Raw genomic sequence first — 16,260 nt, forward strand, 5'->3', positions numbered from 1 at the left:
CTGCTTGTTGTGTAACAGTTCACATCTATTCAACAGACTCCATGTTAAATATGCAGTTTACTCTTCTTCTTGACCTACAGTTAATACATTGTTAAAGTAATTAAACATGTGACACAGCAGGCAACAGTGGTGAGACAGCATAAGCGTAAGTGAAAGAGGTGCATGACTCAAATTGGCACGAGGACCGAAGACCAAACAGCATGTTGGAAAAAATAACATCTGAGTACTTTAGGCATCTAAAATTAAACTCAGGCTGTCCATATCCACGTGCATGTACTTCAATTTTCCTGTCTCTCTGTACATAAAAAAGGAACGGTCAATGCACAATCAGAAAAGGCACCAAAGTGTCAGGGATCAACCACAAAGAGTGTACATGATAAATCATTAAAGCATCACACTACAGGAGACTAAGATTTGTAACTTTCTTAAAGTTCAAACGGGCCAAATAAAATAAGCGTAATACTGCAGAGTCTACTGCCCAATCCTTGCACAGAATCAAAATGTTACATTATGAGTACAATGTATAAACTATTGATGGCCCACAGCACAGTAAATACATTTATAAAACATAATTCATGTCTCCAGTGATGCAAACAATACTTCAAGTGCAGTTACGATACATTTTTAAAATTCAGGATAAAACAGTCATCCAAGTTTAGCGTCCATGAGTCAATGTCTCACACTGAAATGTTTCCTTTTAACAGAAAATAACTGCAGCTGCATTCATTATATTAACATCTTTCACTTAAAATGGAGCAAACCTGAGGTCATGTTGCTTCACAGACTGTACTTTGTACTTGTAAGTGTTTTGGGGCAGGGGAGCAAGATGTAGGCTTTTAACATGATGCTTTGATTACTTAAGAACCACAAACATCCACTTTTTTTGACACAACATGATAGAGGCATAAAACAGTTTTCACCTTTTTTTTGATTTGTATAGTGAGAAACCACGTTAGAAACAATAAGATAATTTAACTCTATGGTGTGTTTGGGGCACTGGTCTGCGAAAAATCTAGCACAAAGGAGCTGCAACTTAGATTCACTTCCACAGGTTTCATCTCGCCAAGAACCACCTACCAAACTGAAAAAAGGCACAGCATCGTTTCACCAAAAAGAAAACATGACACCAATTTAACTGCAGTCTCACTTTCGAGAAATCATGTATCATCTGTACGGTGGTACAAAGTTACAGCTCACTAAACAATACCACATCTAGAATTGGCTGAAATGTTAAACACTAATATCTGACATAAGAAACGCTGTGACCTTTAACAGTTCCTGTCTGTGATTTGTGGTAAGAAAAATTGCTGCATGTTCCCTCAAACACATATTAGGTTTCGTGTTTTTAACAAAAAAGTCCTTCTCAGCACTCTGTCTCTTTGGTGTCAAAACAATCCTGCCTCTGGAGGCGCCGTCTGTCCTTGGCTGACTGGCTCTGATCTGTCAGATCCTCGTAGGAGGATTTCGTAGCCGACGAGCAGGCTCCTGCGGTTGTGAAATCTTCCGACAGGCCCTCCTCTCCCTGGTGAGAGTCGCTGCTGGTGTCCTCCTGGATGGTGGCCATCCGCGACCCCCCTGCGCTGTCCGGGGTGAGGGCATAGCTCGCTCCGGGGTCCTGGGTACTGGTGCCCGCGGGAGGGGCCGAGGCCTGGCTCAGCTGCTGAGACTGCAGGGGCAGGGAGGAGGGCGCGGTCCGGCCTGCGCAGGAGGAGTGAGGCTGAGGAGGCTTGACGATGCGCACGGGCGCCGACTCGAGCATTTCTTGATTCTGAAGAGCAAAAACAACATGTGAGACAGCAACAAAAAACTCTGTCGGTCTTTGACTGAAGTGGGATCCATTCCATTTTTTACTCCATTCTGTGCATTTCTCCTGAACTTTACATGACGTTAAATAGTTCTATTATCATAATCTTATTTCCATGATTGTTAAAGGGAAATTCAGTAATAACTATTTAATAGCTATCTCCATCCCCATTATCACCCCTAATATCCCCTTTAGAAGTGGGAATGAGTAAAACATTAGACCCTCCTTGTGGTGGACATTTTGCATTGTCAAACAAAAGTGTAACTAATATTAATAATGGCTGAAGTCCATAGGGGCATCAGAACCCTGCTGCAGTGCCTGCCAGCTCACGTGCAGGGCTGACAGGCTCACTGACATGAAATTAAGCTATCATTAATTGTATTAGTTACTCCAGTGTTAAGTCAAAATGTCTACTGCGAGGAAGGTCTACAGAGGAACGTACCCTCAGTCTCCACGTTTCCAATCAAACCTAAAAAAACAGGACTAAACAGCAAACAGCCATTAAAAAAGGAAAGGGTAAAAAAAGAAAACACCTAGATGACATTACCCTCTTCTTGTTGTGGCTTTAAACAGCAACAGATGCAAACTTAAAATGTCGACACACACTACATCCAATATCACAAAAAGACAAAGTGAAACCTGTTCAGTCCTCTCTCTGTTTGAATACTCCTAAAATGCAATCTTGCTTTCTTGAGGTAATTTCTGATCTGATAGGACTCTGCATGGATGACATCTGTGCAGAGGAACATATTAGCCTCAGTATTCAACCACATTAGCTTCAGTTTAAGCTTCTCTCGCTTCATCTCTCAGATGATTAGCTTGAGAGCTGGAAATGTGCGACTAGATCAGTGATTACATCAAGGAGTGAACGACTGCAGGAGTATCCCAAACGTTGGGCCACTGACCGTGCATCATTATCATCATCATCATCATCATGGATTCAATCGCAACGCATCGCAACACCAAGCCATAGCACACGCACTCACCTATGGCGGGAGCTCTACTACAAACTTCCACCATCTGCTGCAGTTCCAATGAGGATGGAAAGGGGCCAAGGCAAAGAGTGATGGACAGGTCATTCAGAGCTCGAGCCCAGCAGTGACAGTGAGGCCTGACTGCTAACTCGCACTGCTTCATATTACAGCTACATCTTTGTGGTTGCAAAAATATGATTTCTTAAAAACTTTCGAATGATTAAAAAAGCCAGACATATAGTTCATTTTAAAATTCTTGAGTTGAACTTATTTTTAAACATTTTTCAACCTACTTCCAAATATAGCAGAGATAAGTTTGGTGTAAATACACATTTTTAATATTTTTCTCTCTCAGCAGGGTTTTGGATAAATGGTGACAGACTGTGCATGTAGAGATTTAAAAATGAATTCAGAGAAAGAAAAAAAAAAACACCTCACCTTGAATAAACCTTTAAGTGCCCCTCTCCCTTCCTTATTATAAGATGTCAGTGTGTTTCAAAAAGCATTGTGGGATTGGTTTAGTTTGGTTAGTGTGGCAGCAATGCTGGTGCACAAGATCATATATGAGCGCAATATCAGGGAAACGACAAACTTACATTTTGAGGGTAGTAGATGCACTTTGCGTTCTCTTCATACTGCTGGTCAAGTCGTTTGTCCTGCAAAGAAAAAACACAAAAAAGCAGCATCATCAGCACTTAATGAAGTCAAGTTATACCGTAGCTGGTAAAGAAATATATCGTCAACCACAGAGCTACAGAATCCAAAAAAAGAGCAGTTCGTGGTACACTGAAAACATTGAGAACTAGTGTAAAATGATGTCTGTCAGTTTCTTACCACACAGTGGACCAGGATACTGAGAGGAATCCAGAAGACGAGTGAAAACACCACGACAGAGCCCACTATGTTATCAGCCAGGAACTTCCCTGATGGAGGGGTAGGGTTAAGAGATGGACATGCACAATAAATACTAAATCAGAAAGACTTATTTTCCAAATCATATTCCCGTTGTGAGAATGTAGCGCTCTGTACACAACTTACCGAACGTGTTAATGTCCAGTTTGTCAATAAAATCCCACAACCGCTCGATCACGTCCTGCACCTGCTTCATGCACTTCCCCTGTGATAACAAGGGAGGATTAACATTCTCCAAACAGCCAAACACAGCAACTTTATAAAGCCTTCGCAATGTTTGTTACATTTTCTAAGTGTTTCTAGTGCTAAATAAACATGATGTAACAATGACAGGTTCAGCAGGAATCCTGTGTGTGGAGCAGACAGTCAACAGGTGGGGTCACTCACGCCCTCGTCACAGAAGCCCACAGTGCAGGGTTTTCCTTTGCGTAGGAAAAGGAGACTGCCGTTGCTCTGGATAAAAGGAGTGCAGGTGCCATCTTTTCCCCTACAGCACACTTTACAGGAATCCTCCGTTTCTGCAAACAGGGAAAAAAATTAACTCAAAGAGCATCAGTTTTGTATCTTTTCAAAACTGTAATAAGTATTTGGTTTATTAACAGTGGTAGTACACACTTTAACGTATTGAAAGATTCATTCAGACAGGACTCTTACAGAAAAAGCCCATTGCACCTCTATCTAAATGTAAACTATTTGGAGAAACGATTTGGTTTTTAGCTCAACAATAGTATATTTGAGGGGCTTTTTAAAACTTAAAAAAAAAAGGGTTTGTAGAAACTTCACATCCACTGGAGGACCCTTCAATCCAACTGACACTGCATTTTTCAATACCTAATACTTAATTTGATGTAATATCTCAAGGTATTATTTCTGCATTCACCACCTTAAAGTTTCCTGACTTTGTCTGTCTGAGATGTATCTATCTATCTATCTATCTATCTATCTATCTATCTATCTATCTATCTATCTATCTATCTATCTATCTATCTATCAGTTTGGGCTCTCTGGCATTTTTTTTTATTGCTCTTTACCATTGCAGGCACAGGACCGAAGGTTCGGCACGGCCTCACAGAAAGGGTTGCACTCTCCGTTGCGACACAGGCCGTTGTCGACACACACAGTGTTGTCCTTGGCATTTTCGGGAGGTGGGCATTGACTGCTGTTGCCTATTATGTGAAAGAAATGTTGAGAGTTGAATCACTTGTGATTGTGACATCATTACAAAACCTACAACCATTTTCACAGTATTTTCCACTGATCATTGTTTAAAATGTTACAAGCAGCCTTTCAAAAAGTGCTTGCTGCAGTTCTTGAATAAGAACAGCAGATGGCGCTCACCTGTGCAGGAGGATATGCCTTTACAGGTAGCATTGATTGGTTCCTGGCACGTTATTCCTGCCATCTCAAACTTGCAGTTCCTACAGCATGGACTGTTTCTGTCACTGTGGAGAAGACAGAAACGTGAACGTATGTGTGATTCAAGCTAATAACAAAGATTTTGCAACATTTTAAGTTCAATTAATTACATTAATTAATGAATTAATATAGAACGGGCATCATACCTGCACTGAACACCAAGTTTGAACTTGCAGTCGGATGAGCAGCATTCATCATTGGTGAGGTGGAGTAGCCCGGGGTCGCACTCCTCCCCTTTCTCCACTCTGGAGTTCCCACATACCTTACTGTTCCTCTCCTTGAAGCACACAGGAGCCTTGAAACGTAACGTCTTTCCTATGGAGATCTTGCTGCAGTTGGAGAAACGCTTTGATGGGGAAGGAGAAGTAGACAGGGGTTATATTTAACTAGGACTGGAGGATTTTGGCTCAACTCTAAGAGGTGATGGTGGCAAAGGACTGAAACATTAGAAAAATAACAGATGTAAATCTAATGCAAACATTTCTCAGTAGCTATTTACTCAACTTCTTCCTGCAGTGGGTGCATCTTTTTTGTCAAAACTGAGCCTGCATTTGCAGGCTTCATCGCCTTGGTATGCTTTTTTATGGATGCATTTCAATGATTTAGTCAATGCATTTCCTTAACTGGCAGTATAGTTTGTGGTGTGTACAAAATAACACTAACTAACTGTTAATGCTTCTGTGGAATCCCATGTCGAGTCTGAATATAATGTTTTACTTTTTCACTGATAGTGTGTGTACCTTGTTGTTGACATGGTCTCCGCTCACAGCAATAGGGTACATGACAAACTTCCCCCCATGATCATCACTCGGAGCACAGTAACGGATGTTGTCAGGATCATGCTCTGCTCCAAAATTATGGCCCAGTTCATGAGTAGTCACCAAATCTGCCTCCTGTTGGAACCCAAACACACCAGATTTATTCACGATAAACATAGTTTACTACTGTGTCGAGGAATCAATTAAGAACAAATCACACATTTCTATCAAGCAACAAATGAAAGGCTGACACTGTGTTTAAACTCGTAAGATGCGGGTGTTAAAGAAAAGTCTTCAAGTGAGTACAGCACATTGTCCTAGTAAATAACAGTTATTTCACCAGTAGTTTTGAAACCTAATTGTAAACTGCTTTTATGTGCAAGAAACTTTAGGTGTCAAAATGCAGAAAGATTTTTTTTATTTTATGTTATTACTCATAAACACCCACACCAAAAGTATGTCTGCTCTACTCAGACTTGGCAGGATGACATGTTGCTTAACATCCTGGTTGGAACTGTGTGCACCCTATAATTAGTTGTATATGAAAGATGATGACTGAAGAAACACAGTGAAACAGACCTTTGTTAGGATGGTTTTGCCGTAGTTATTGGTGCTGGTCAAGCCTGTATTGAGGTAACTGGGCTTCTTGGCACTGGCAGTTGGGTAGTATGCTGTAAAATAACACAACCAAAGAGACATGTTAGTGTCTGTTTGGCTTTACAAAAGTACAAAAGGTTTTTATTTCAATATAATGGCTGACCAGTATTCATTACAATCTGTCTAACTGGTTAACAGATATACTAGCAGCCTTACATAATACAATCTCTTTACATGACTTGAACAGATAACTGATTTTTCATAGATGGTCTTTAAAACATGATACACAAGCTGCACAACAGAGAAAATTATAATAATATTGTAAATATTCCACATGCAGATATCCATTCTATTTATCATATACTGATTATATATTTCAAGATGAAGATGTATATATTGTCACAGTCACAGTAGTCTTTCATGTTTTGATTTCCAATCGCCAAAAAGGCAAGTCGTAACTAATATGAGCCTGTCAGGCGCCAGAGAGAGAGTGTAGAGGATTAATAGAGGAGAGTGGCCTTCTGCTGATAGCATCACTTTTGTCAGTAGCTGGAATAGCCAAAAGACTTCAACTTCAACAAGTCATTTTATCACTACTGCCTTTGCTGTGACAATATATTGTATATGGCATTTAGTGCTGAGCTTATCTAAATGAAAGCATTTCTTGAAGGGCGTTGTCCTTACGTCTGGGGCAGAGGCCGCCCAGGGCCTGAGGTTTAGAGGGGGCCACATAGGCGAGCCCCAGGGTGCCCTCATCGAAATCCTGGTAGGTGAACAGGTGGGCCAGACAGACAGTGGAGGCGTTGTCTGCTATGTCTGAGCTGAATTGCTAAAGGACACAGGAGACCATTATTTATCAGCAGTTTTACGTGTAAATATTAAAAGAATATGATTTTAATATTTAGAAGTGCTATTATTGGTGTGTCCTGGTAGGCCACTGGTTAAGATAAATGTCACATAATTGCAATGCATTTCGAAGACCTTTGTACGGAAGCGTATTGCATTCACTTGAAAAAAATTGAAAAAGCTTGGTTTTTATGAGTAATTGTTCATGTTTTTCTGAATTAACGATGCAGGATGTACGAGTCCTCTGTATACAGCCCCATGCATTTTAAAATCCTTCTCAGTGTAAACATACTCTTCACAGTATCATCCACTGTGCTCAATAACAGCAGAATCTTGTCATGTCTCAACCCAAACATGAAGCCTAACTTCTGACAGCTGCATGAAAATAATCACATCAGATAGAAAAAATTACTCAGAAAAACTTTTTCAAGTGAATGCAAAACACTTCCACACCCTTGCATGTTATGTCCTGGTCTCTCTCCCCTCATATCCTGTCATCTCTCAAGTGTTGCTATTCAATGAAGGCATAAAATGGCCCAAAAGATATATTCAAAGATAAAAATGCTTTTATTTGTAATACCATCACTCCTCTGTGTGTGGGATCTGGATCTAAACCAGTGTTATTCAATCTGACACCATGAGGATAAACTGCAGTGTTATGGCAAAATGTTTTATACTGACTGAGCCAGAGCTGCTCAGCTGCCTGCAACTATCATCTCTCAAAATAAGAATTTGCAGAGCATTTTACACATTCTAATTGTCACTCCACTACCTCCCTCATGCCCACAGAATAATCAGAATAGGAATATTTTTTTCTCTGTGTCGCTTTCCTACCTCCAGAAGTTTCTTCACGTCCCAGACCTCCTTTTTTGGTATGGGACTGTTCTCCATGTTATAGTGGCGCCAGTTAGAGTTAGTACGGCCAGGGGGTGGCTTTGTCGGTGCTTTGTTGATGATAATCTGAAAATGGTAACCAAAGACACCATTTATGAAGAATTCATCGTATGTAATTATACAATTTTAATTATTGCAATGTCACAAATCTTAATGTACTGGTTCATAATGAATGTTCCGTGGAAAATTTTAGATTATTTGCGACATCTGTTGCGATATAAAATAATATCACAGTAAACTGCAACATAAATTGTCAGAGGTTGCCTAGCAGCCAACCAGTAGCAACAGCTTAAAAACAGTATTTTTAGAGAGGACCATGTGATTTTCAACTTGGCGGTGGGTTTGCCTTAACATTTCTGAAAAGGTATTAAAGTTAAAAGTGGGACAATACAAGTTATTTTTGACATATATGGTGAAGAAGATAAGAAGGAAAATAACTAGAGTGGCTTAATGAATGCACATCTTTACAGTGACAAAGCCCGGGACTCATAGTATGACAAACAGAGTCTCCAGTCATTACCAAAGCCTGTGGAACAAATTAAATTACCCCACGAGGCACACAAAAAAGCTTTCAGTTCCTCTTGAAAATGTATTTCTCAAACCGACTGAGGGACGTTGTTATTCTCAGCTTCACTTCCAGCAGTCACACAGTCACCATGCTATTGAGAACAGTGACGTCTGCTGCCACAACACTGGTTTGAAAAAGGACCACACACACACACACACACACACACACACACACACACACACACACACACACACACACACACACACACACACACACACACACACACACACACACACACACACACACACACACACACACACACACACACACACACACACACACACACACACACACACACACACACACACACACACACACACACACACACACACACACACACACACACACACACACACACACACACACACACACACACACACACACACACACACACACACACACACACACACACACACACACACACACACACACACACACACACACACACACACACACACACACACACACACACACACACACACACACACACACACACACACACACACACACACACACACACACACACACACACACACACACACACACACACACACCTGATGGATCTGGACCCCATAGCCTTTGAATTCATCATCCCAGGTTGTATTTCTATAAATGTCATCGACACGATCAATCAGCTCAATCTGAAATGAGAAAAAATAAGTTCTAGTTCTGTGGATGCATGTTAAACCTTTACATGGCGATTCCTTTTCTGCACTACTGAATTAGGTTTTATACACAAGATGATAAAGTCTGACCAGGTAGTTGAGAGTGACGCTCTCTTGTGCACGGCCCATATGTTTGAAGAAGCGGTAATCTGCAACCAGCAACAGGGGGCAGGTGTTCTTCCTGTGGTCGTGGGCCTGTCTCTTCTCTCTGTGGTGGTACCCTGCAAAGCAAGAGGCAGCAGGAGCAGTTTTAGAGGCACGTGCACAAGGAAAATGTTCACAAAAAGCACTGCCATATTCAAACATGTAGGTCAACAGTAAGCTTTACATGAAGATAGATACATAAGGACATCAAGAAGTTACACAATGAGGCCATGCTCCAGTATCCCACTGTTAATTGCCCTCATTTTCACATTTAGCAACACGTCTTCTTTATTGTTTGCCTGTGAACTGATTAAGCTCTGCTCTTCAAGCCGGAATTAAACCATGGTTTACCTCTATACTGTAGGAGAGGTGAGTGTGTAATAATGAATGTGATATCCTGACAGCTAGGCAATGTAGCCTCAGTGAACTAAAGCTGATTTCACACATAGACTGTGCAATACTACTCAATTATTCAGCTAGAGCAGAGCTTTTCAGGACAAACTCAAAGGTTGTCAGAACAAAATAATTCTGTGAATCATCCACTGCTAGAAAACATGACCACACAGATTAGGCAATGCTCATACAAGACCTAGCATCTGTGGTACTCAGTTTCAACTTTGTAAATGTTTTGCTTAATGCTGCAACTAGCAATTATTTTCATCAGTATTAAATCTGCTCATTATTCTTTGATAAATCGGTTAGTCTAAAAAATGTGTATCAAAATTTCCCAGAGACCCTTAAATTGCTTGTTTAGGTCAACCAACCATCCAAACTCCTCAAAGTATTCAGTGAATCCTTAATATTCAAAAAATCTACTTTATCTCACAGTGATACACTATTAATAACCTGATTAAGGGGATCGAGTATAAGCCATGATGTGACAGACCATTACTGAATACGTTTTCTACGTCATTGTCATTAGAAGACTTTGTTTCCACTATCACTTACATTCATTCCATTGCAATTCATCACGGTGGTCTGCTGAATCAGTTTTTGGTGCCACAGCAAACCCTGAACTCATGTTACCTTACATAAAAATAAGTTTTCCACACAGAGATATACACAGATTTTAATTTTGGAACTGGTAACAGATCGCACTTGGTATGTGAGTTGAGGTGTAGGAAAACAATACCAGGGGACAGAAAGTAGGATTTGTGCGTCCCTAAAAAAATTTAAAAAATACATATAGTCTGTGAAGCCTCCATACTCACCTCCATAAGTGTTCAAATTCAGAATTCAATTACACAAAATTGAACAGAGGTGATAGGATAATATTTTTGGGATATCCTCAAAGAATGAAGTATGAATGCTGCACCATAATAATGTGTTGCAGACTCATTAATCCAATAAATTAAATTATTAAATGTAAATATTCAGATATTGTGCATTTTAACATAAAATACACAACATATGTTAGTATTAATTCCCACAAAATATGTATACACAGGAACTCTGGAGAGACGTCTCATAGCATCATACATCTTAAACTCTTTAAACAATCAGTTGTTGAGGAATAAACAAAAAAGGAAAACTGGAGGAAATCTCTGTTGAACATTACATCATACACTTGGCTGTACATTGTTCAGGAGTGTGGGTGTACGCTGCTCTGGTTTCCACAACAAGCAGTGGGAGACCAGTGACGACTCACGAGTCTTCTCATTGGGCAGCGGAGCCACCATGAATTTTAATTCCTCCTCCATAAGAACCTTCACCTCAACTCATATCACCAATGAGTGCTTTCAACTGGGAGCAAGTGAGAGGTGTTTTAGATATCTCCTCAGGCACATTATCACTGTCATATGCTTTACATTTACACGGTAACACAAAAGAAGAAAAAGGCATTTGCTTTTTACATAATACCCTCTTGTCAGTAGTGTGTATGTGCACAAAATAGGCTAGGTTAAAGCTTTTATTAAAGTGACTATTACAGAATATAACACCCACCTCCTTTGTCTCACTGCTACAGGCTCCCCCTTCCTTCTCTCCACCTTAAACATTTGTTTTACTCCTACTCTTTTTTATCTCTTCTTAACCATCCACCAACAAGAGGACAGAGTCTATTAGTGATCTTAAACCCCTCATACACTCCATCTTCCTCCTACATATTTCCACAACAGACGCACAAATAGAAACCCGCACACATATGCAGGACTCGCCACAATCAGAGAGGAGACCAGACAGCTGAACTCACCTTTCATCGCGTCCATCTCCTCCTTCTCGTCCCAATCCCTTCTGGCCGACTGTGGCAGCAGGTCCTTGTTCTCTGCATGGACGTAACCGCACACTTTTGGAGAGGCGATGCGGCTCAGATTCTTGATGTCTTCAGAGCGATAAACCAGCAACCTGTCATCACTGGCAGAGTCTGTAAACCTCCACAAGGGCTGCATGGCCAGAGAAAGAGAGGTGGCATTAGAGAACGAAACAGAGGTAAAAAGTAATAAAAGAGAGGAAAATATGGATATAAAGATATAGATGATGACGAAAAACACACAGTGATGTAATGGACTGATAGTTATAACAATTTTACTGATGCAAAATATGCTCATTGTGAGATAAACTGGGCTACATGGCATTTACTACTGTATGCAATCATGTCCTTCTCCAATATCAGCATCTATTAGAAGCTACTGAACTGGTAAATCAGGCAACTTGTAACGTAAGTAACCTTTGATGACATTATCAGAAACTGCAAGCTGAAAAGATTATAGCAATAAAATAAAATTAAATAAGTGATCAATCAACATACAAGATGGCAGAGTAAAAAGAGACAAGTAGAAGCAATATTGCACTCAACAATTAACTGAAATACAGATGTGCCAAGTAGTCATTTGTATAATGCTGAGTACAGCACTGTAGTACTGTTTCTATGAATGGTTTTGGAAGCATTTAGCCTTTTTGCCAGTGCACCCAGCAGAATATTTGAATGTGCATGCAATACTTTGTTGATATTGCTGAGAGAGCCTCACAGGGTTCTACAATGTGGCCTCTCTACTATCAAGCTTCAGTCAAATGCCTTGGATAAAACGGCCACGGGTTAAGTGTCTTACAAAAAAGGACGGTAAAGGGTCCATTCCGCCTCTGTATGAAACAACGGGCCTCTTGCAAGAACCACTCGTGCAAACAGATCCCTTCTAAAGAGGCACATTCAAGTTATTTAAGAAAATGTGTGGTATTCATCAATTTTCTCGTATGTGGAATTTTCTCTTAGGTCTGGACAAAATTTAGTATACAAACATGTTCCTGCTTTGGCCCCAATGACTTTAAAGGTGCTCCTTACCTCTACATTGTACTCTGCTTCATTGGTTTGAATGTGAGCAGAAAACTCATCTCCATCTATGTGTGCCTGCACACGTGAGTTCTCTTCTCCTGCAAACACAGATTAAATAAAAAGTTATTTTTAATAAATCTGAACTACATCCAGTAATCTATTAAGTAAAGATACATCAGCATGCTAATAATAACTTTATTTATATAGCAACTTTCAAATAAGAAATACAGCTCAAAGTGCTTTACATTTTGGGTCATATTGGGTCAATCACTATCATCTTAATTAAGCTATATCGGCATGGTGCGATTTGTGGAAGAAAAACAAAATCAAAAGGGGGGGAGAGGGTTTGGGGCTAAAAATAATTCAGCAGAGGCAAGAATATAAACACCAGAGGGTGGGTGGAGGGGTGATACCTACTGTGCCGCCTGGCAAATCGCACCCTGTGTTGTCAGCATCAGTCTAACATTATTATTGTTATTGTTCATATTCATTCAAAAGTAGCATTTATGTGACCAAGATTTCTCAGATTGAGGTCTTAAAAGTTTTCAGACATTCATGTATGTAGAGCTAATCTGGTTTACCACACGCAAACTAAGACTCTTGTAAAATGTGGCTTCAGGGAAAACATATTTTAAAAAAGACCTTCACCATCCACTCACCGACAACATGTCCTGTGAAGAAGTTCTGGAGCGGGACATCGAATTTTTCCTCATTCCCGTGTTTATCAACAAACACAGCCCGGAAGTCCTCTGTGAAAAGGTCTGTGTTGGTGGTCAAGTAAAGCTTGAAATTTCTGGAGTCAGGAAAAGAAGACAACATATCTACATGAATCCAAACATGATGCCATGAATCTACATACATGCTTTAAATACTGTGAGGAGTCACACAGAATTTTAGTGTCTCTTTTCTGATCAAAGATTTTCAAAGTTGACATCTTCTCATCAAGTCTATCTCAATACAACATGTACATGCCCATTACCAACCTATAACAATAGAGTAATAGGTTGCTGTAATAGTACCTCCTGTCCATACTGATCCCTTCTTAGTGCTACTCTAATGTAAGGGAAGGACGATGCGACCATTGTCCTTGTTGTGGGCAAAAAGGCATTCCAAAGATCATCTGATTCTAATACAGGGTTTCTGCAGTGTGATTTATACTTCTCAATTTCACATTTTTGTCAGTTCTTGCCAGCAGTACATAACAATACTTAATAAATTATAAAATCTTTCACTTTCCCATTATGAGTTAATGAACTTTGCTGCTACTGTAGCATGTGGCAGCAACAGTGTTTGTTACAGGTCCTGCAACACAATTCACACAAGTCCCACTTGTAACATATAGATGTATAAAGTATGCCAACAGGACAGACAGAAAAAAAAAGTTTCAACTAATTTCAATGACTACACCATGCAAAAAAACTTTTAAGAACTTTACAAACTAACTGAGACTTGGACTAAAACTTTTTCATACCCTTTAGGACCTTTTTTATTTTAGGGAAGTGAATTCAATGTTTAAGACTTTTTAAGACCTTGCAGAAACCCCGATAGATGACTCTTCAGCAATTGTAGTCATGGCCGTAGCTACCATTGAGGACACCGAGGTCATGTCCTCGGTATTTTTTTCTTGAAGTTTCGTTTAATTGTGAAGTGAAAATAGCCGACGAGACAATTATCCTTGCATTAACGGACCGTCATGTGACACGTACTTGAAGATTCTGCTGCCATGTCAAAAAAAAAGTATCCGGCTATAGCCAGCGTGGAGTGAAGCCTTGAAATCGCCAGAAATATGTTGTCTACATTTGTGAATTGGACTTGCCCTTTTCTCCCTTTCCCAGCAGGCCGTGCTCCATTCCAGATTTTAAGAACAAACAAAGAAAATAATATATTACAGTTATAATTTTTAAATATACAACCATGGAAGTTGTAGAATACTGAAATAGGAGTGATTTCAGTATTAGGAATGATAAGAAAGAACTGGACCACAAGAAGGAACATGACTGAGAAATGCACAACAAGAAAGCAGTATAAATACATCATGGATTACACCAAACAGTCATAAATTGTGGTCTTATTTTTGACCTCGGTATTTGAAAAATCCTGGCTACGGCCTTGATTGTAGTTGGACTAATCAAGACTATACATTCCAGTTGGACTTTTTGGTACAAAAATTAATCATTTCTATTGGTTGTTTGAGGGTTGTGAGGGTGTCTTTGCTGAGATTTGGAGGACAGAGAGCACGGAGGGATATTTCCTCCTAAAAGTATTGTTATTTGAGAAGACATCCACTCAACCTGACTAACACCAGCTGTGTAAGCAACATGTTAGGTTTGACTATTGACTGAACTTGGAAATGCAATTTTTTTTAAACTGAAACAACATCCAAATTTATTACTTTGGAGTTGCACTAAGAAGGGGTATTTTAATTACTAGTAGGGAAAGGTCGACCTATAACTTCTTTAAAACATATAATCATTTTAGCACAAATATGACTCCATAGTTTTATTCATGTAGGAAAACGCAGTATCACTTTGAAGTGGGTGTATATAAATGAAACGTGAGGATGCTGCTGTACCTATGCAGGGCTGTGAAGCTCACAAGCCGCTCCAGGTGAGACTGGGTGTGGGCGTCTCTCTTCCTTACAGAGTGCAGCTGCAGGCTCGACACCGGCAGTACCTCAAAATCTGACAGGATGGAGCTCAGACCATCTGGGAAAACATGAAACAGTGGCTGTGGTCAGTCACGTCGGAGTGGAAACCGCTTTTATTCATTTACCGGTATCACGATTATAATATGATCCTTTTTAGCGGCTAGCTTTGGCCAAGCTCTGTCTTTACCACTTTAATCACAATCTCGGTGTCAATGTATATAAAATAATACATCACATAAGCAGCATAAAGTTACAAAACTCATTCTTCCTAAAGCAGAAGAATTTAACGCTTCAGTTAGCTTGCTGTGTTACTTACCAAGCTCCGGGCTTTCTTCGCGGCTCTCCTCCTCGGTTATTCTCGATTTAAGCGCACCGTTGACCCAACAAGGGGCCAGAAAGGCAATTAAGAGTATGTTTCTCATTTTTACGCAGTTCAGTCCGCTACACTAGAGCTATCATCGTTACGGACTGGTCTGTTTGCGGTTTCGATAGCTAGCTGAGCAACCCGGAAGAGCAGAGTGGAAAACATCCGCCTTTTTTTTGTGTCCAACTTTATTGAGTGAACGTGAGGTACATTCTTGGGAATATAATAATATACAGTCACCTGCCTCTTCATTAGCTACACATGTGCAATCTAATACAATCCATTACAACAGCTCTGCTTTAAATTCTACTGTTTTGAAGTTTATACATTTTCAGTTTTTGTTAACATTGTCAAGAATGTGATAATTCTGCGTTATGTTTATTATTGAGGTCATAGTGGGTGG

At 40.0% G+C, this 16,260-nt stretch overlaps 1 protein-coding gene across 3 annotated transcripts; it reads right to left on the reverse strand.

Moving 5' to 3' along the window:
• Positions 1 to 84: 84 nt before the first annotated feature.
• On the reverse strand, positions 85 to 15,998 carry adam17a (ADAM metallopeptidase domain 17a). 3 transcript variants are annotated; one of them, XM_062440999.1, is made up of 20 exons: positions 15,810 to 15,998; positions 15,419 to 15,551; positions 13,506 to 13,639; positions 12,856 to 12,944; positions 11,770 to 11,959; positions 9,525 to 9,655; positions 9,324 to 9,410; positions 8,142 to 8,267; positions 7,146 to 7,290; positions 6,444 to 6,535; positions 5,847 to 5,999; positions 5,253 to 5,452; positions 5,029 to 5,132; positions 4,722 to 4,856; positions 4,078 to 4,208; positions 3,817 to 3,895; positions 3,613 to 3,701; positions 3,375 to 3,434; positions 2,791 to 2,827; positions 85 to 1,768 (listed from the first exon to the last, which is right to left on the reverse strand). In XM_062440999.1, exons 1-20 carry the CDS (start codon positions 15,913 to 15,915, stop codon positions 1,386 to 1,388), a joined length of 2,604 nt encoding a protein of 867 aa, XP_062296983.1. In that variant the 5' UTR covers positions 15,916 to 15,998; the 3' UTR covers positions 85 to 1,385. The 3 variants fall into 3 exon arrangements, with proteins under 3 accessions (XP_062296983.1, XP_062296981.1, XP_062296982.1); XM_062440997.1 differs by lacking the exon at positions 2,791 to 2,827; XM_062440998.1 differs by lacking the exons at positions 2,791 to 2,827; positions 9,324 to 9,410.
• Between the last annotated feature and the right edge of the window lie 262 nt (positions 15,999 to 16,260).

The sequence above is a fragment of the Scomber scombrus genome, chromosome 19 (assembly GCF_963691925.1).
Source record: "Scomber scombrus chromosome 19, fScoSco1.1, whole genome shotgun sequence".
Lineage (NCBI taxonomy): Eukaryota > Metazoa > Chordata > Actinopteri > Scombriformes > Scombridae > Scomber > Scomber scombrus.